This window comes from Lepus europaeus, chromosome 5 (genome assembly GCF_033115175.1).
Source record: "Lepus europaeus isolate LE1 chromosome 5, mLepTim1.pri, whole genome shotgun sequence".
Taxonomy (NCBI): domain Eukaryota; kingdom Metazoa; phylum Chordata; class Mammalia; order Lagomorpha; family Leporidae; genus Lepus; species Lepus europaeus.
The window spans coordinates 139,421,690-139,441,933 of NC_084831.1; the positions used below are offsets into that span (position 1 = coordinate 139,421,690).

The 20,244-nt window shown below is 40.3% G+C and overlaps 1 protein-coding gene across 1 annotated transcript in view; it reads right to left on the bottom strand.

Annotated features, from left to right (window-relative positions):
* Positions 1-312: 312 nt before the first annotated feature.
* Positions 313-20,244, bottom strand: part of GIMAP8 (GTPase, IMAP family member 8) — a 33,970-nt gene continuing 14,038 nt past the window's right edge. The window contains exons 3-5 of the mRNA XM_062193787.1: positions 17,482-17,527; positions 12,120-12,743; positions 313-1,697 (exon numbers count right to left, since the gene is read on the bottom strand). Of these exons, the coding sequence (XP_062049771.1) occupies positions 1,009-1,697; positions 12,120-12,743; positions 17,482-17,527 (1,359 nt within the window). The 3' untranslated portion in view covers positions 313-1,008. The remainder of the gene's footprint in view (positions 1,698-12,119; positions 12,744-17,481; positions 17,528-20,244) is intronic.

Consider the following 20,244-nt stretch of genomic DNA (forward strand, 5'->3'; position numbering starts at 1 on the left):
TGCTCAGCCCTGGATAAAGCACCACCATGTTGGCAATCAAGTGCAAGTTTGATAGTGGAATTCCAAAGTCATTGAAGCTAAGGGAGCTAGATGGAATGAAGCTAGCAAGTTGATGTCCACCAGGAACTCCTGGGCTTCTTGACATGAGATTCAATATGCCTCTAATGTGTTTAGACAATTATTATCTGAAGGGGATACAAAGGAGTTTTTAGTAACCTTACCTAGAGGAAATCTAGAATTACACTTAGGTTATTAGAACCCTAACTAGAGAATTGGTTCTCTAATCATGATAATTTTATTGTGCTGGTGACTTTCCTTATAGTCTATTTCAATGTGATGCTGATCAATACAATCTCAAAAGACTCACATCCATTTCCACAAGCAATGGGAGACTGTGTCCCACTTTACATGCAGGTATGCAATAAGAAGAGCACTAAAGGATAGTCACCACATGAGGAAAGAAACTCACTGGCCCTGAGGAGCCAGTGGAGGATACACAGGACATCATGGAACCAGCAGGCTTGCAAGACAGCCCTGGACATCCCAGATGTCCTGCATTGTTGGACAGTGCCTATGACCCAGGAGTGTGCTGGATATTGCCCTGATCTATGTATCTGGATCCCCTGATTCTTGTGTAGCTATGTGTATTCTGACTCCCTAGTTGCCTCTGCCTTGGCCATGGTGTCTGTCCTGACTCCAAGCTATCTACATAGGTAAGGTGATTCTTGTGAGCTGGCCTGACCCTTAGTATCAGTCTAATTTTGAAACATTTTTTTCATGTTTCTATATCTTGTTCCCCCTTTCTTCTTTACAGTCCCCTAATACCTGCCTCAGCCACATAGGTGGTTGTATCCTCTGAATAGCTGTAGCATCACAGCCTAGGATGCATTTCTCTCTCAAGAACTCAAAGCCATGGACTCCTCTATCATCCTGACAGTTCTATCCCACCCACCCTTCTTTATCTTCTGGATGCTTCTACCTTGCAGAGACACCAGGCACTTCAGCTACCTACTTTAACAGATCTTTCAGACTACTTATTAATGTTTGGGGACTGTGCCTTTGCTGGGCATTTTTAATGCGCTTACTGATATCCTTCCAGGTATGGGGATACCCATGTCCTCCAAGACTTCTCCTCAGGTCATTGGCCATTGTCAAAAGAGCTTTCATCTGTTCTTCCTGGGCTTGGCCAGTCTCTTTGTTATTAAAAGCACAAACTCGCCACCCACTTTTTCTAAGTACATTCCTAAGGGCTTTGTTTTCTATGTTTTGGACATAATCATCAATAGTCCCAGATTCAAGATCTTCCTTCCGCGTGAACAGCACAATCGTGTATTTCATGACATCCTCCCCAAAGATGGCCTCTAGTTCTGCCACTGCTCTTTTGTCCTCTTGAGTGAATCGTCCCAGTTGGAACACCAGCACCAGAATGATGGCCCCTTCTTCACAGCAGAACAAACAGCGCTGGACCTCTTCCTCTGGCCAGGATGAGTTCTTTTCCTTACCGGGCATCTGGAAGAATGAGGGTGTGTCCACAACCACAATGTCCTGCCAGTCCAATGTCCTCCTGCTGCTCTGGCACTTCTTGGTGACTGCCTGGGGTTGCAGTTGAGAGAGGAAGACGGGGCTGCCCAGGAGAGTGTTCCCAGTTGCACTCTTCCCAACTCCACTCCGTCCCACTAGGATAATGCTCAGGGTTTCTGTAGAAAGGAAATCAGGAGATTCGTGAGCATGGTCTGAAATGGAATCTGACACCCGAAGTTATTCCCTATAACACAAAGCTATATAGCATGGAGGATGCTCAGACAGCATCAAAGCCTCCTCCAACCAGGCAGTTTGATCCCCACACATGTGGGTGGTGCCCCAGTTCCCTGAGTCAGCATCAGGACATGGATTCCAGTTTCTCTCCAGTGCTCACCATTGAACATGCTGTGGATCCTATCTGTGAATCTTCTCTGATCTTAATTTCTAAGACTTTCTCTGGCTCCACTCTACCTGAGATTTTCACTGACCTTATTCTCCATTCCTTGCACTGGGTCAAGTCTACAAATCTAATCCCTTCATCTTCTATCAATGATTATGTCTTCCCATTGCCAACTGATGCTAATTATAGTAAAATCCCCCTGGGTGTCTGAGAAATTGTTAAAATTGAATGAATTGGGAGAGAGAGCAGCAAGATGGCAGAATAGGAAGGGAGCACACTGATAGTCTGGGAAGAGACAGTTTAATAAAAGTGGAGATACTGCAGGTTAAAGGAGGAGTAGGGGAAGAAACAGCAGAGGAAACTCTTCCGGAACTAGTGATTCATAGTGGAACTGCGTGGAGAGCGTGGGAGCCCACAGTTCGGGAAACCAGCAGCAGAATCAACACACCAGCACTGGAACGCGAGGTGAGCCGAACCTTAATAGCCCAAGACACCGGCGGGCAAGGGGAAAGAGGAGACTAGAGGGCTTGAAACACCGTAGGGAAAAGTTCACCAGGCTAACTAGAAGAGAGAGGGAAAAAAAGCAGAAAAACCTGACTATGGGGGGAGTGAAATAACAGGAGATTAGGACTTAGTGAATGTGTGGTGTGAATGAACTGAGACTATGAAAAAAGAAACAGTGTGGGAGAGAACTCACGGAATTCACGTGAGTGCTCACCAGAGACGCTACAATTCGGTAACCTTGGCAACCCAGTGGGAGACTGCAGGAGAATTTGAGCCCACACTGAGGGCAGCACAGATTCCCTGTGAGGTCCTTGGGAAAGAGCTTCTGATCGATGGCTCCTGTGGGTTTATCATTCGCCTGCTAACTACCTCCAATTCTGTTCAGCTGTGCGGAATTACGTCCCTTTTGAATCAAAAAAAGAAAGAAAGAAAGAGAGAGAGATTTACCACGCCTAAACTGAGAGTGTCACCTTTGTCACACCCTTAACCCTGAGGAACCAAACAGAGCTCTCAGGCCGCACCAATTTCAAGCCTCTAAGGCTCCATCAAAAGCAGACAGTCCACTTAATACAGTCATAGTGTAACAAGAAAAAAACACCACAGCGAGGGAAGAAGATTCTGAAGATATCTCCACAATGCTAAGAAAAAAACACAAAAACCGAGGAAACAAGAACAAGGAAGACATTATGACACCCCCAAATGAACAAGACACCCTAAGCCAAGATTAAGAAGATGATGAGATGGAAGAAATGAAAGAAATGAAAGATACAAATTTCAAAAAATTTATGATAAGAACAATTAGAAATTTTCAAAAACAAATGCTTGAGGTACGGAATTCCTTACTGGACAGGACAGAAAATCTCCTTTGAGAAAATGAAATCTTAAGGAGGAATCAAAATGAAACACAGAAACTAGTAGAACAGGAAAGTGTGATAGTGAAGAGAAATCAAAATGAAATAAAGAACTCAATAGATCAAATGATAAACACATTAGAGAGCCTTAAAAACAGAGTCAGTGAAACAGAAGAGAGAATCTCCGATTTAGAAGACAGAGCACAGGAAAGTATACAGTCAAACCAAAGAAAATAAGAGGAAATTAGAAATCTAAAAAATATTGTTGGGAATCTACAGAAAACTATTAAAAAACCCAACATTCTAGTTCTAGGAGTTCCTGAAGGCATGGAGAGAGAGAAAGGATTAGAAGGCCTTTTTAGTGAGATACTTGCAGAGAACTTCCCAGGTTTGGTGAAGAGACAGAGACATCCTAGTACAGGAAGCTCATAGAACCCCTAATAAACATGACCAAAAGAGATCCTCACCACGACACGTCGTAATCAAACTCACCACAGTGAAACATAAAGAAAAGATCCTAAAAGGTGCAAGAGAGAAACGCCAGATTACTCTCAGAGGATCTCCAATTAGACTCACAGCTGACTTCTCTTCAGAAACCCTACAAGCTACATGGCGAGACATAGCCCAGGTACTAAGAGAGAAAAACTGTCAGCCCAGAATATTATATCCTGCAAAGCTCTCATTTGTGAATGAAGGTGAAATAAAGACTTTTCACAGCAAACAGAAATTGAAAGAATTTGTCGCCACTCGTCCTGCCCTGCAAAAGATGCTTAAAGATGTGTTACACACAGAAACACAGAAACATGGCCATCAATATGAAAGAAGGTAAAAGAAGGACACCTCACAGCAAAAGATCACAGGGAATTCAAAGTATATACTAGAAAATAACTTTGGGAAATGGCAGGGCAAAGTTACTACTTATCAATAGTCATGTTGAACATTAATGGCCTGAACTGTCCAATTAAAAGACACAGATTGGCTGAATGGGTTAAGGAACAAAACCCATCTGTTTGTTGCTTACAAGGAACACATCTTTCCAACAAAGATGCATACAGACTGAAAGTGAAAGGCTGGAAAAAGATATACCATGCCAACAGAAATGAAAAAAGAGTGAGCGTAGCCATCTTAATATCAGACAACATAAACTTTACCACAAAAACTGTTAGGAGAGACAAAGAGGGGCACTATATAATGATTAAGGGATCCATTCAACAGGAAGATATAATGCTTATCAATGTATATGCACCTAATTACAGGGCACTGGTTTATTTAAAAGATTTGTTAAGAAACTTAAAGGGAGACTTAGACCCCAATACAATAGTACTGGGGGACTTCAATACTCCACTCTCAGAGATAGACAGATCAACAGGACAGAAGATCAACAAGGAGACAGTAGATTTAAATGACACTATAGCCCAAAAGGATCTTACAGATATCTACAGAACTTTTCAATCTACGCATAAAGAATTTACATTCCTCTCAGCAGTACATGGAACCTTTCTAGGATGGACCTCATACTAGGCCATAAAGCAAGTCTCAGCAAATTCAAAAGAATTAGAATCATATGATGAAGCTTCCAGACCACAGTGGAATGAAGTTGGAAATTAGCAACTCAGGAACCCCTAGAGCATATGCAAACACATGGAGATTGAAGAACATGCTCCTGAATGAACAATGGGTCATAGAAGAAATTAAAAGAGAAATCAAAAATTTTCTGGAAGTAAATGAGGATAACAGCACATCATACCAAAACCTATGGGATACAGCAAAAGCAGTGTTAAGAGGAAAGTTTATATCAATAGGTGCCTACATCAAGAAATTGGAAAGGCACCAAACAAATGAGCTATCAATGCATCTCAAGGATCTAGAAAATCGGCAGCAAACCAGACCCAAAGCTAGTAGGAGAAGATAAATAATTAAATTCAGAGAAGAAATCAATAGGATTGAATCCAAAAATAATTACAAAAAATCAGCCAAACAAGGAGCTGCTTTTTTGAAAAAATAAACAAAATTGACACCCCATTGGCCCAACTAACTAAAAAAAGAAAAGACCCAAATAAATAAAGTCAGAGATGCAAAAGGAAACATAACAACAGACAGCACAGAAATAAAAAGAATCATCAGAAATTACTACAAGGACTTGTATGCCAGCAAACAGGGAAATCTATCAGAAATGGGTAAATTCCTGGACACATGCAACCTACCTAAATTGAGCCAGGAAGACATAGAAAACCTAAACAGTCCCATAACTGACACAGAAATTGAAACAGCAATAAAGGTCCTCCCAACAAAGAAAAGCCCAGGGCCAGATGGATTCACTGCTGAGTTCTACCAGACATTTAGAGAAGAACTAACTCCAATTCTTCTCAAACTATTCAGGGCAATCGAAAAAGAGGGAATCCTCCCAAATTCTTTCTGTGAAGCCAGCATCACCTTAATTCCTAAGCCAGAAAAAGATGCAGCATTGAAAGAGAATTACAGACCAATATCCCTGATGAACATAGATGCAAAAACCCTCAATAAAATTCTGGCCAATAGAATGCAACAACACATCAGAAAGATCATCCACCCAGACCAAGTGGGATTTATCCCTGGCATGCAGGGATGGTTCAATGTTCGCAAAACTATCAATGTGATTTACCACATTAACAAACTGCAGAAGAAAAACCATATGATTCTCTCAATAGACGCAGAGAAAGCATTTGATAACATACAACACCCTTTCATGATGAAAACTCTAAGCAAACTGGGTATGGAAGGAACATTCCTCAATACAATCACAGCAATATATGAAAACCCCACGGTCAACATCCTATTGAATGGGGAAAAGTTGGAAGCATTTCCACTGAGATTTGGTACCGGGCAGGGATGCCCACTCTCACCACTGCTATTCAATATAGCTCTGGAAGTTTTAGCCAGAGCTATTAGGCAAGAAAAAGAAATTAAAGGGATACAAATTGGGAAGGAAGAACTCAAACTATCCCTCTTTGAAGATGATATGCTTCTTTATTTAGGGGACCCAAAGAACTCTACTAAGAGACTACCGGAACTCATCGAAGAGTTTGGCAAAGTACCAGGATATAAAATCAATGCACAAAAATCAACAGCCTTTGTATACACAGGCAATGCCACGGCTGAGGAAGAACTTCTTTTTTTTTCATTTTTTAGAGAATACTTTATTAGTTCTGTAATCAAACCCACGTAGATAAGACCTTACATATTTAATACAGTGTGTTACCCCTGTACAAATGGAAAAAAAATTAAGTTTAATGTTTCTAGACCAATATGGCTGTTAATTTCTGTACAATGCCAACTCATCACAGTAAACTGGGATACTTTTCTCAAAGTTGACAGCACAGCTAAAGTTTCCAAAAATTCAATTATATATATGTATATGTATATATATATTTATATAAAAAGACCAGTAATAACAGTATGTTATGTATCAATAGCAGCAACAGCTCTTCCAGGTTCTGCAGTCATTTGAACAAAATTATAGAGATATCTAGCACACTCCAATAAAAAAAAAGAAAAAAGGTAAAAAAAAACAAACCCCCGAAAACAGCAAAGTTTTGTTACTGTCGTGGTACCTGACACCATTTTTTTTAATTAGCTTCTCAATCATCTGTAAAGAAAACATTCTAGAATAACATCATTAAAAACAGCTCTGATAAAGCACAGTCACTACTATGTATCATGTAGCAGGTACAAGATATTTTACATTTACAGAGGTATGATACAGTACTGTCCTACATCTAAATACTAGAGGATACAATTAGACTTGATTCTACTTTCCCAGCAGAGTGCCCAAAGGATGGTATGACACAGCTCTGTAAGGAAATGTACATTCTTTGATGAGATTTCCTTTCATTAGTGGCACAGTGCTAGGTACTCACTGCTCTTCACAAACATCAGCTAAAAAAATGTTAAAAGGGTGGGGGGTGCGAAAATTCGATTCATACAAAGATGACAGAGTGGAAGCACGCAAGATTCAACCTAACTAGTATTTTACCAGATCTGTCACATGTGAATGGTGAGAGCTCCATAGAAGAAAGGAGATGCCAAACAGTGCTTTGAAGCTTTGGACCACAACCAAAACACAGCATCATTTCAAACAGAAGCAGAAACCAAACATTGATCGCTTGGCAGGTCAAGGATGCTGACATCAATATTAAATCATCTGCTCACTCATTCAGGAAGGGGAAATCAGTTACCACTGTACTTGTGTTCAACTCAATCACCATGTTACAAAAATAGCAAAGCTGCCATACTAAAAAAATAAGGCTTGAGGAAGAACTTCTAAGATCAATCTCATTCACAATAGCTACAAAAACAATCAAATACCTTGGAATCAACTTAACCAAGGATGTCAAAGAACTCCACAATGAGATTTACAAAATCTTAAAGAAAGAAAGAAGAGGATACCAAAAAAATGGAGAAATCTTCCAAGCTCATGGATTGGAAGGATCAATATCATCTAAATGTCCATTCTCCCATAAGCAATTTATACATTCAATGCAATACCAATCATAATACCGAAGACATTCTTCTCAGATCTGGAAAAAATGATGCTGAAATTCATATGGAGACACAGGAGACCTCGAATAGCCAAAGCTATCTTGTACAACAAAAACAAAGCCGGAGGCATCACAATACCAGATTTCAGGGCATACTACAGGGCAGTTGTTATCAAAACAGCATGGTACTGGTACAGAAACAGATGGATAGACCAATGGAACAGAATAGAAACACCAGAAATCAATCCAAACATCTACAGCCAACTTATATTTGATCAAGGATCCAAAACCAATCCCTGGAGTAAGGACAGTCTATTCAATAAATGGTGCTGGGAAAATTGGATTTCCATGTGCAGAAGCTTGAAGCAAGACCCATACCTTTCACCTTACACAAAAATTCACTCAACATGGGTTAAAGACTTAAATCTACGACCTAAACCATCAAATTATTAGAGAGCATTGGAGAAACCCTGCAAGATATAGGTACTGGCAAAGACTTCCTAGAAAAGACCCTGGAGGTGCAGGCAGTCAAAGCCAAAATTAATTATTGGGATTACATCAAATTGAGAAGTTTCTGTGCTGCAAAAGAAACAGTCAGGAGAGTGAAGAGGCAACCGACAGAATGGGAAAAAATATTTGCAAACTATGCTACAGATAAAGGGTTGATAACCAGAATCTACAAAGCAATCAAGAAACTCCACAACAACAAAACAAACAACCCACTTAAGAGATAGGCCAAGGACCTCAAGAGACATTTTTCAAAGGAGGAAATCCAAATGGCCAACAGACACATGAAAAAATGTTCAAGATCACTAGCAATCAGAGAAATGCAAATCAAAACCACAATGAGGTTTCACCTCACCCCGGTGAGAATGGCTCACATTCAGAAATCTACCAACAGCAGATGCTGGAGAAGATGTGGGGAAAAAGGGACACTAGCCCACTGTTGGTGGGAATGCAAACTGGTTAAGCCACTATGGAAGTCAGTCTGGAGATTCCTCAGAAACCTGAACATAACCCTACCATACAACCCAGCCATCCCACTCCTGGAATTTACCCAAAAGAAATTAATTTGGCTAATAAAAAAGCCATCTGCACATTAATGTTTATTGCAGCTCAATTCACAATAGCTAAGAGCTGGAACCAACCCAAATGCCCATCAACAGTAGACTGGATGAAGAAATTATGGGACATGTACTCCATAGAATACTATACAGCAGTAAAGAACAATGAAACCCAGTCATTTGCAACAAGATGGAGGAATCTGGAAAACATCATGCTGAGTGAATTAAGCCAGTCCCAAAGAGACAAATATCATTTGTTTTCCCTGACAACTGAGCACCAAAGGGGAAACCTGTTGAAGTGAAATGGACACTATAAGAAACAATGACCTGATCAGCTCTTGTCCTGACTCTAGATGTACAATGTAATACTTTATCCTTTTTAGTATTTTTTGTTTTGTTCTAGTACTAGTGGTTGAACTCTGTAATTAACACACAATTATTCTTAGGTGTTTAAATTTTAACTGAAAAGTGATCCCTGTTAAATATAAGAGTGGGAATAAGAGAGGGAGGAGATGTACAATTTGGGACATGCTCAATCGGACTTGCCCCAAATGGTGGAGTTAAAAACATGCCAGGGGATTCCGATACAATCTCATCAAGGTGGCATGTACCAATGCCATCTCACTAGTCCAAGTGATCAATTTCAGTTCACAATTGATCACACTGATAGGTGTAAGTGTCAAAGGGATCACACAAACAAGACTAGTGTCTGCTAATACTAACTGATAGAATCAAAAAGGGAGAGAAGGATCCAACATGGGAAGCGAGATACACAGCAGACTCATAGAATGGCAGATGTCCTAAACAGCACTCTGGCCTCAGAATCAGCCCTTAAAGCATTCAGATCTGGCTGAAGAGCCCATGAGAGTATTTTAGGCATGGAAAGCCAAGACACCATGGAAAAGAAGAAAAAAGAAGAAGACCTAACTGAAAGATCTCTGCGAGTGAGATCCCAGTGGAAAGAACAGGGCCATCAAAGAAGGAGGTACCTTTCTCTGAAGGGAGGAGAGAACTTCCACTTTGACTATGACCCTATCGGAATAAGATCGAAGTCGGCGAACTCAAATGGCTTCCATAGCCTTGGCAACTCATGACTAGAGCCTAGGGAGATTACTGACGCCATGAACAGGAGTGTCAAATTGTTAAGTCAACAACAGGAGTCACTGTGTACTTACGTCTCATGTGGGATCTGTCCTTAATGTATTGTCCAATGTGAAGTAATGCTATAACTAGTACAGAAACAGTATTTTACACTTTGTGTTTCTGTGTGGGTGCAAACTGATGAAATCCTTACTTAGTATATACTGAATTGATCTTCTGTATATAAAGATAATTGAAAATGAAAAAAATTTAATGAATTGGATTTTCACGCAAAAGTAACCACATATATCATCAACGGTTCATCAGTTTCCTTAGTTGTATCACATTAAAAATTCATTTCTCATTAAAGCCAGGTTGCACTTACTCGATGAGTCAGGGTCACATCATGGTTTAATTGTTAATATCCTCTAACACTGTTGTGTATGGTGTCAGTGATGGAGAAGAATAAGTTTACCTTTAAATGAAATTTACAGAGGCACAGAGAACTTATGATATGTATTCCTGGGAATTTTTCCTACGCCTTCATGGTTGCTCTACAATGGCCTGCTGATCATTCCTTCATACCCAGTGCTCTTCCCTAATTAATTCTTCATCAGATTACTAATATCCACCTCAAAACAAAGGAGGAAGTCTTCCCATGCTCTTCTAACTATGGCAAATTGTTCAATTAATTATCCTGATCCAGAAGCTCACAGTTATGCTTATAGGATAAGAAATGGATTAATCATATGGCATTTCCATGTTTGTCAGGATTTCAGTTCCTGCCTTTGTCCTACAGAAGATTTGGTCTCAGTATTTTTTTTTAAAATTTGCAGTGGATTTTTATTTATTTATTTATTTCACAGGTACAGTTATAGACAGTGAGAGGGAGAAACAGAGAGAAAGGTCTTTCTTCCATTGGTTCACCCCCCAAAATGGCCACTACAGCCAGAACTGTGCCAATCCGAAGCCAGGAGCCAAGTGCTTCCTCTGGTCTCCCATGCAGGTGCAGTGGTCCAAGCACTTGGGCCATGCTCCACTGCCTTCCCGGGCCACAGCAGAGAGTAGAACTGGAAGAGGAGCAGCCAGGACTAGAACCAGTGCCCATATGGGATGCTGGCACCGCAGGTGGAGGATGTACCGAGTGAGCCACAGCACCAGCCTGATCTGGTCTCAATTATATCTGAAATGTGGCCTAACGTCCTCATCCCATTATATCTAGAACTATGAACCTCCATATCCTTCAAGACCATCCTCTTGTCTCAACACAACCGGCACGCTCCATCAAATTGCTAGTGCACTCTGGAATGTCTTCCAACTCTGTATTCAGCCATGCAAACCGCAATCCTACCTCAAAGTCTCTTTCAGATTGAGTTCACCTTGCACAATCTCTCCTAACTTTCCCACATATCTATACTTCTTGAAGAGATTTCCTAGTACCTAACCCTCCATGAAGAGTATTAAAGGGCTCAGTAAACAGTGACTCTCCTTTGATCTGATGTTCTTTTTGGGTGAAGATTTGAAGCAGAAGAGAAGATGATAAGGAAAAATGGGACAGTTGTCAACTAAGGTCAATGGAATATGTAGCACTGAGTGGATAAGGAGTCATTCAGTAGTAGAGAGGGAAGAGCGGCTGGGCTACTAAAACCCTTGTCCATACCACATGGAACCATCCACCAAGAGAATTCAGTTTCCCTGCCCTGTTTGCCTCTGGATTCTGACTATCCAAGTATCTTAAAATGCTATGTGTCACAGCCACTTACACTTTCTTTAAGATGACCTCCCACTTCCTACAGAGAGAAAAGCAAAGATCCTAGAGAGTGGTTGACCTTAAAACAATCAGTAGAATAAACCAATGACATAAGACTATCTCACCACAACCACTAAAATGGCAAGCCCTGAGCAAGGGTACACTGTGGAGAGCACAAGATATCAGAAACAGTCAACAAACTCCCTAAAGGCCCTTACTAACCAGCTGAAGCAGTCGCATGAGGATCATGGCAGATTTAAAGATGAGTTCTGGGAGGGTATGCAAAGGTCACAACTTTAGTACAATTTGAGGAAGAAAGAGAAAAAAAAGAGTCAGTCATAGGAATGCCCGATCCTATGTTCTCAATGCCTTTCAGAAAATGAAAATTCCCTGCATCATCTGTACAGAAATGTTTTCTATCTGCAGTTTCACCTTGTTTTCTGAAGACACAAGGCCTGCTCGCCTTCTGATGCACCATGCTCTGGATTGTGTGCAGGAGCTCATCTACCTGCCTTTGCTCCTCTTGCCCCGTTGCCCGGTAATTAAAGGTGCTATATCTGAATTCACACTTCTGGAGGAGCTCATAGAGAGCTCCATTTCCTCTTAAGAACACATCCAGATCCTGATCCCTTAAATCTTCTTTCCTGGTGAGGAGAATGAACGTGTATTCGATGAATTTTTCTCCAAAACATCCTCGGATGGTGTCTAGCACGGCTTTGTCTTTCTCGGTGTAGGAGCCCAGTGGGACCACCAGCAGGAAGGCATGGGGGCCTGGAAAGGTGTGCTTCCTAAGCTCTGATTCAACATCCCTGGAGGATGAGATGTCCGGAGTATCAATGATCACAACTTCCTTCTCTCTCCAGATTCTTCTCTCAGATCTGAACCTCTGGGTTACAGGCTCTTCACTGAAACGAGTCTCAAAGATCCGCTTCCCCAGAATACTGTTTCCTGCTGCACTTTTCCCAACACCACGCTTCCCAATGAGGAGAACCTTCAGTTCTGAGGCCTCTGGGTCCTGCTCAGATCCTGTGGCCTGAAGTTGCCTCTCTTCTGGGCCTGTAGACAAAGGGACACATTGAGAGCCGATTCCTGAAGGTGAATGTGGGTGTGGACAGGTTTTATGGTTCCTCAACTCTGATGATTCTTACAGAGAATGGCACTGGCTCTGAACCAGTGGAGCTCAAGGCTCAGAGAGAAGCTGTCCCTTAAGGTAAAGCCCACAAACTGGGCTTGGTTTTCCCACATTTATGAACCTGCTACATTTTACATTAATCAGCCTTGGGCCTTAGGACTCCTTTCATTTTGTATCTGATTTTAAAATTCATAAAATATATATTCATTAAATAAGATTATACTCAACAACTTGGACATCTGATGATCCTATGACTTGATTTTTCTTTAGAGCATTTGTCGATACTCTTGTGGAGTAGTGGTATTTCTTTTTTTTTTTTTTACTTCTTCAATATTATGGTGTATAGTGTATTAAGCCTGTTATTATAAAGTTAATTGAAATTATGTTAGAGTGGGAGAGTGGGATGGAGGGAAGTATGGTTATCTTTTTAGAATTTTATCTATAAAATATATGAAATTGTTCTCTTTATATTAATAAAAAATTTAAAAAGAGTGAACCAGTGAACTGTAGATATAAAATGTGTATGAATTTCAAATTTGGTAAGTAGAAGAAGCCAGACACAAAACTGCATACCATCACATGGCATTAAGAACAGGCAACATTGTTCTATCTTGATAGGAGTCTGAACAGTGCTTTTCTTTGGGAATGTGTAGTATGAACTGTTAATGCGATGGATATTCTTGATCCTTTATATCTTTAACTAGGGGGTCATCTTTATGTATAGTTGGAAAAATCATTAGTCTTATTATTAAATAATTGCACATTTTTCTCTAGATAAATTTCACCTCAATTAATTGGTGTAAAAATCTGCAAACCTTACCCTAAAACTATCTCTGCACACATCCCAGGCACCTACTACTTGTCCTGTGAGTCAAGGTTGACAATAGAGCTATGTACTGATAAAAAGATCGGATTATCAACTACAATGAACACTCACTGAATCTAAGTCAGCAAGGGCACACTTGGGAAAGGATTGTTACTCAATTTCCAAGCTGTACCAGGGAGGTGGAATACACACAGCATGTAAAGCAATGCAGAGCAGCTCAAATGCTAGTGACACCAGCTCCTTATTATGTTGCTTTGGACAAGGTACTCCCTGTGAATCTCAGATCACACACTGGAAGAGGGAGAACATCAATGCTCATGCCACAGAACTGGTGAAACACCTAAAGGGGAGAGCGTGTGTAAAGGCTCTGGTATCATAACTGACAGAGAGGAGTGTCCACAGACGGCTAATGGGTAAGGAGGAGCTTAAGTTGAGCCTTAGGGCTCCCCTTCCTCTCTCTCACACTCCCCCTTTCATCTCTCAGCCTTCAGGATTCTGGCACATACAATAGTACCTTCCTTACTCTTTAGCCTATAAAACTCCTACTGGTCATTTAGGCTCCTGAGTAAACATGGCATCTTCACGGGAGCTTCCCCTATATTCTGTATATTAGATGCCATGTATTTTCCTTTAAGACTCTGACCAAATAACCATTCATTATTTCTCTAATATTGGCTCCTGTCAGTACAGGAGAGACTATGTTGTGTAATGGTTAGAAGTATGCACTGAAAAGTAAAAAGATAACCCCTGAGAAACAGGAGTGGTCTGTCAATCACAGTTAGGATGTGGTACCCTCCTACTCATAGCAGCATGACACACCATAGCAGATGTGAGCACTTTGTGGCTACAGCCACTCCACAATCCTGTCCTGACATGGCAAGAACAAGAGTATTGCCAAAACATCCCCTCTCCTGTCTGAAGGGACCACACTGACTTCTTGACAGCTCTAGCTTCATCGCACTCTTAATCACCATTAAAGCAAGAATTACTAACGAATCAGACTAACGTTCTGCTGCTATGACATTCTTCAAAAACAGCTAACAAGCCCATATTCTGTGAAGAACGCTCCCTGTGAAGATCCAACACCCTGGATCTGAGGTGCCTGCAACAGCCTGAGGAATTGTCCTTGAAAGCAGAAGTTTAGTCTCCAAAGCCTTATGGTAATAGTACTAACCGATTATATACTCATTCCCATTAGTTTGTTTAGAGGTGGGGGCCTTTGAGATGTGGTCAGACTGCATTAGGCTGCTAGGGTGAAGTCTCCGTTAGTAAAACCTGGTGACTTTTAAGAAGCCATGGGTACACAGACACCTGCTCTCTCTGTCTCTTGCCATGTGATGCTGTGCCACCTCTGGGCTCTGCCAGTAAGAATGCCATCACCAGAGGTCAAGCCTGTGGGACCCCCTTGATCAGCACTGTTAAAGCTACTCTGTTTAACTTCTGTTACACTAATGAAAAGCTGACAAATGCAGTGACCTACAATTCCCTATGGTCTGCTATGCTCCATCAGGGGTCAATAAATGAAATTTTTTTCAGTAATAAAGGGTCTTGGCTGATGGACATCGACAGAATTTTAAAGTCCTACTGCATGAGTTCATATATCTATAAATCAAGGATGTTGATATAAGACACAGGTTATTATGAGAACTAATATATATGAGGCTATTTCTTTTCTTTTTTTGAAGATTTATTTATTTATTTATTTATTTGAAAGTCAGAGTTACACACAGAGAGAAAGAGAGGCACAGAAAGAAGGAGAGAGAGAGAGAGAGAGAGAGAGAGAGGTCTTCCATCTGCTACTTCACTCCCTAATTGGCCTAACTGGCCAGATTGTGCTGATCTGAAGTCAGAAGCCAGGAGCTAAGGAGCTTCCTCTGAGTCCTCTGAGGAATCCAAGAACTTGGCTCATCTTCCACTGCCTTCCCAGGCCATAGCAGAGAGCTGGGTAGTGGAACAGCCGAGACTCCAACCAGCACCCATATGAGATCTCAGCGCTGCAGGTGGTGGCTTTACCTGATAAGCCACACTAGGCTATTTCAAAAAAGCTTTGGCGAAATTAGATTAACAGATAAATTTATTTTATGGAGCTGGTATTGTGGCAGAATTGGTTAAGCCACTGCCTACTGGTTCCAGCCCCAACTGCTCTGCTTCCGATCCAGCTCCCTGCTAATGCACCCAGGAAAGAAGAAGCTGATAGCCCAAGTACTGGGACTCTTCACTCAGCACTCATGTGGGAAACCTGGATAGAGTTCCAGGCTCCTGGCTTCAGCCTGGCCCGGCCCTAGTCATGGCAGCCATTTGGGGAATGAATCAGCAAATAAAAGGTCTCCCTCTCTCTCTCTCTCTCTGTGTGTGTGTGTGTGTGTTTCTCTCTCTTTCATTCTATCCTTCTGTCTGTGAAGCTGCCTTCAAAAAATATAAAAAATATAAATCTTTGGAAAAATATGTTATTTTAGTGCATTTTTCCAAATGCCTACTTTTTTTCATAGTAGACATTTTCTTTTTTTGTTTTTTTCTTTTTAAAAAAATTTTATTTAAGCTATACAAATTTCACCTATTTTATATACACAGATTTTGGAGCATAGTGCCATTTCCCCCATTCCCTCCCTCCTGCCCACACTCCAGCCCTTCTTCCTCCTCCCTCTCACATTCCCACTCTTAGTTTTTACAAAGATCTAGTTTCAGTTTACTTAATGATCATACAGCTATCCCTACACTAAGTAAAAGATTTCAGGAGTATTTTGAGGACCACTGATATCTATGACTTTTTATGCTGTGAGAATTAAATCGCATAGTTAATTTACATCATATACTAGCACATTACCTCAGCTACAATTATTATCAGTGTTATTAAAATTATAACTTTATTAACTTGGAGCATTCCATGGGGACAGAGACTGTCTTTTATTCACTGATGAATACTCAGTTGTGGCACAAGGTGGCAGAAATAACCTGAAAGTCCACCATTAATGATGGCTGCATTTGTTGTATGTGTCTGACACATTGTGGGACAAATAGCATCTACCAAGCAGAACGGGGTGGATCCAGGTACTGACTTGTGCAGATGTACAAGATGTATCATTAATGGTGATCACCACATGGACACTGCTACATTAGGGAATCCCACAAGTTGGTGCTGTCCATGAAGGAGTGATTTCTGCTTTCCCATCACAAGGCAAAACTAGCATAGGACAATTGTCACAACAATTATGATACTGCTTGGGATGCCCACACTCAATAGCAGAGTGCTTGGGTTTCAATCCTGGCTATACTTCTGATTCTAATTTCCTGTTAATGTTCACCTTGGGAGGAGCAGGTTATGGCTCTAGTACTTGGGTTGGTTCTAGTACTCCCACCCACATGGAAGACTCAGGTTGAATTTCAGGCTCCTGGCTTCAACATGATACAGCTGCAGTTGGTGTGGACATTTGGGGAGTGCACCAGTAGATGAAGTCTCTCTCTGTCTCTGTATCTCTCTGGCTTTCAAATGAAATGAAAAATAAATAAAAACAAATTTTTTAACATGGGCAGTGTTAGATCCAAGGCCCAGTAGAACAGGTTGAGTTAGGAAAGAAAGCACAGGTGGCTAGCCCAGCTCCATAACATATCAGAGAAGGCCATGAACATCTGCAGTGTTTCCAGAGCCTTTGCTGATTCTTTACCAACTCACAAGTGCTGGGAATTCCCTGGGAACAAGTGTCAGCACCCACCTTCGCCAGGTCTAATGGTGGATTTTTGTTCTGATTTATAGGGATAATTTTTTCTCCTCACTTTGGCTGCTTAACACGTTTAAATGAATGCAGATTTGAGCTTAACATTTTGAAGAATCAACTTACCATGTGGATGGTCCCCCTCCTGATGTGGGGCTTCATTCTTAAAATCCTACAAGAAAAAGGGGAAATGAGTACAACAGATTTGAAATCTCATCTTTCACAAAGTGAAGAAATGGAGACACAAGCACTCATATTCAGAATTCAGAGTAAGCAGCAGATTAAGATGTGGTCAGATCAAAGCCGTGGTGATGCCCTCATTGGGACACAAAGTCACCTGTCCAGAATGATGGTTGACTTTTAGATCCTAGGGATGTCACTGTGACAAGTTCCAGGAGATGCAGACACCTCCAATATCTTCTTCCCTTGCTGTCTTCACTGTGGATGTGAGTATCTTCTAACATGAGGTTCAGAATATTTGGAAACCCCATTCTCTAATAGAAACAACACGATAGAGTGCCAAACACATAACTGACACCCCTCCTTCTGCCTGGTGAATTCTTATACTCATTCCCCAAATAGAAATGATGATACTCACTCTTGATGTGCCTGCTATCTTTAGACGCTTCATAGACTTCATTTTAACTTTCTCTCTTAAATTTCAGTGCTACCAATGAAGCTCCTCTGTGCTTTTTTTTTTTACCTTGTCTTGCACAATATTTTTAATAGCTTCAGTTATCTGTCTCCATGGGTCCTTTTTATTCTACTCTGATTATCAAAATTTTTTCACCTTACATAGTTCACTTTGAATTGTTTGGTGTTCTTTAAATGCAAAACATTTTCTAATGTCAATGTGTAAGATTTAAAAATCAATAATCTTCCCATCTCCAATCCACTGAGACAGTAATGGCTGTGAACTGATACATATCCTTGTATGTTTTTCCAGGCTTTATATACAAACACATATGAAGATACAAGGCCTTTTGTTCTGAAATCTACTTAATAAAATATCCTGGTCATTTATCCATTTAGCTGTTGCTTAAAACAGTTGTGTGTATCCCCACTAAACTTAGGGTCCTTTTGCTTTTTACTTGTTAAACTTATTTGCTCAGCTATTAGACTTTTTAGTGTAATATATATTTAAAAGATGTTGTTATCTCAAATACTAAAAAAAAGATGGAAGAGAGAGCAATATGGAGAAAGGGAATATCATTATATTTTTAGAATTGTATCTATTAACTATATTGAATCTGTTAAAACTATCAGAAACAATGAGTTGATCAGTCCTTGTCCTGACTTTTGAGGAACAACTTACTATTTTATTCCTTTTATTATTTTTTTGTTCAACCATTGGTTGAACTCTTTAATTAACACACAATTATTCTTAGGCACTTAAATTTAACTGAAAAGTGATCCCTGTTAAATATAAGAGAAGGAATAAGAGAGGGAGGAGATGTACAGTTTGGTACATGCTCACTCGGACTTACCCCTAATGGTAGAATTCCAATTTAATCCCATCAAAGTGGCATGTACCAATGCCATCTCACTAGTCAAAGTGATCAGTGTCAGTTCATAATTGATCAAAAAGATAGGATTAAGTGTGAAAAGGATCAGATAAACAAGACTAATGTCTGCTAATACTAACTGATAGAATTAAAAAGGAGAGAAGATCCAACATGGGAAGGAGGATACACAGCAGACTCATAGAACTGCAAATGTCCTAAACAGCACTCTGCCCTCAGAATCAGCCCTTAAGGCATTTGGATCTGGCTAAAAAGCCCATGAGAGTTTCACAGGCATGGAAAGCCAAGACACTGTGGAAAAAATGACCTAAATGGAAGATCTCTGTGAGTGAGATCCCAGCGGAAAGAACGGGGCCATCAAAGATGGAGGTACCTTTCTTGAAAGGAGGGGAGAACTTCCACTTTGACTATGGCCTTGTCTAAATAATATCAGAGTTTGTGAACTCAAGAGGCTTCCATAGCCTTGGCAGCTCATGACAAGAGCCTCAGGTGATTACTGATGTCATAATTAAGAGTGTCAACTGTTAAATCAACAATGGGAGTCACTGTGCACCTATTCCCCATGTAGGACTTCTGTCCTTAATGTGTTGTGCTATGCGAATTAATGGTAAAACTACTACTCAAACAGTACTCTATACTTTGTGTGTCTGTGTGGGTGCAGTCTGTTGAAATATTTACTTAGTATATACTAAGATGATCTTCTGTATATAAAGATAATTTAAAATGAATCTTAATGAAGAATGGGATGGGAGGGGGGTGGGAGATGGGAAGATTGCAGGTTGGAGGGAGGTTATGGGGAGAAGAGCTGCTATAATCCAAAAGCTGTACTTTGGAAATTTATATTTATAGATAAAAGTTGAAAAAACTATTTAAAATTAATAAATTAATAAATAAAGTATGAAAAGGGAAAGAATAAGAAAGGAAGGTAAGAAATATGATTATATTCTAATAATTGCTTCGAACATGTTAAAAATAAAAGAAATTATGGCTTAAAATGACATATCCTCTACATCTGTACAAATCAATACAGTTATCTCTATGTTTTTCTCTTCAGTAGGTACAATTTATTACATAGTAGTGGCATACATTACTAATATGATCATCCCTTCATTGATTGGCCTCTGGATAATTTCTGTTTCTATTAATTAAAAGTGCTATTCAATTCACAATAGCTAAGACCTGGAACCAACCCAAATGCTGATCAACAGTAGACTGGATAAAGAAACTATGGGACATATACTCTATAAAATACTATACAGCAGTCAAAAGCAATGAAACTCGGTCATTTGCAACAAGATGGAGGAATCTGGAAAACATCATGCTGAGTGAATTAAGCCAGTCCCAAAGAGACAAATATCATTTGTTT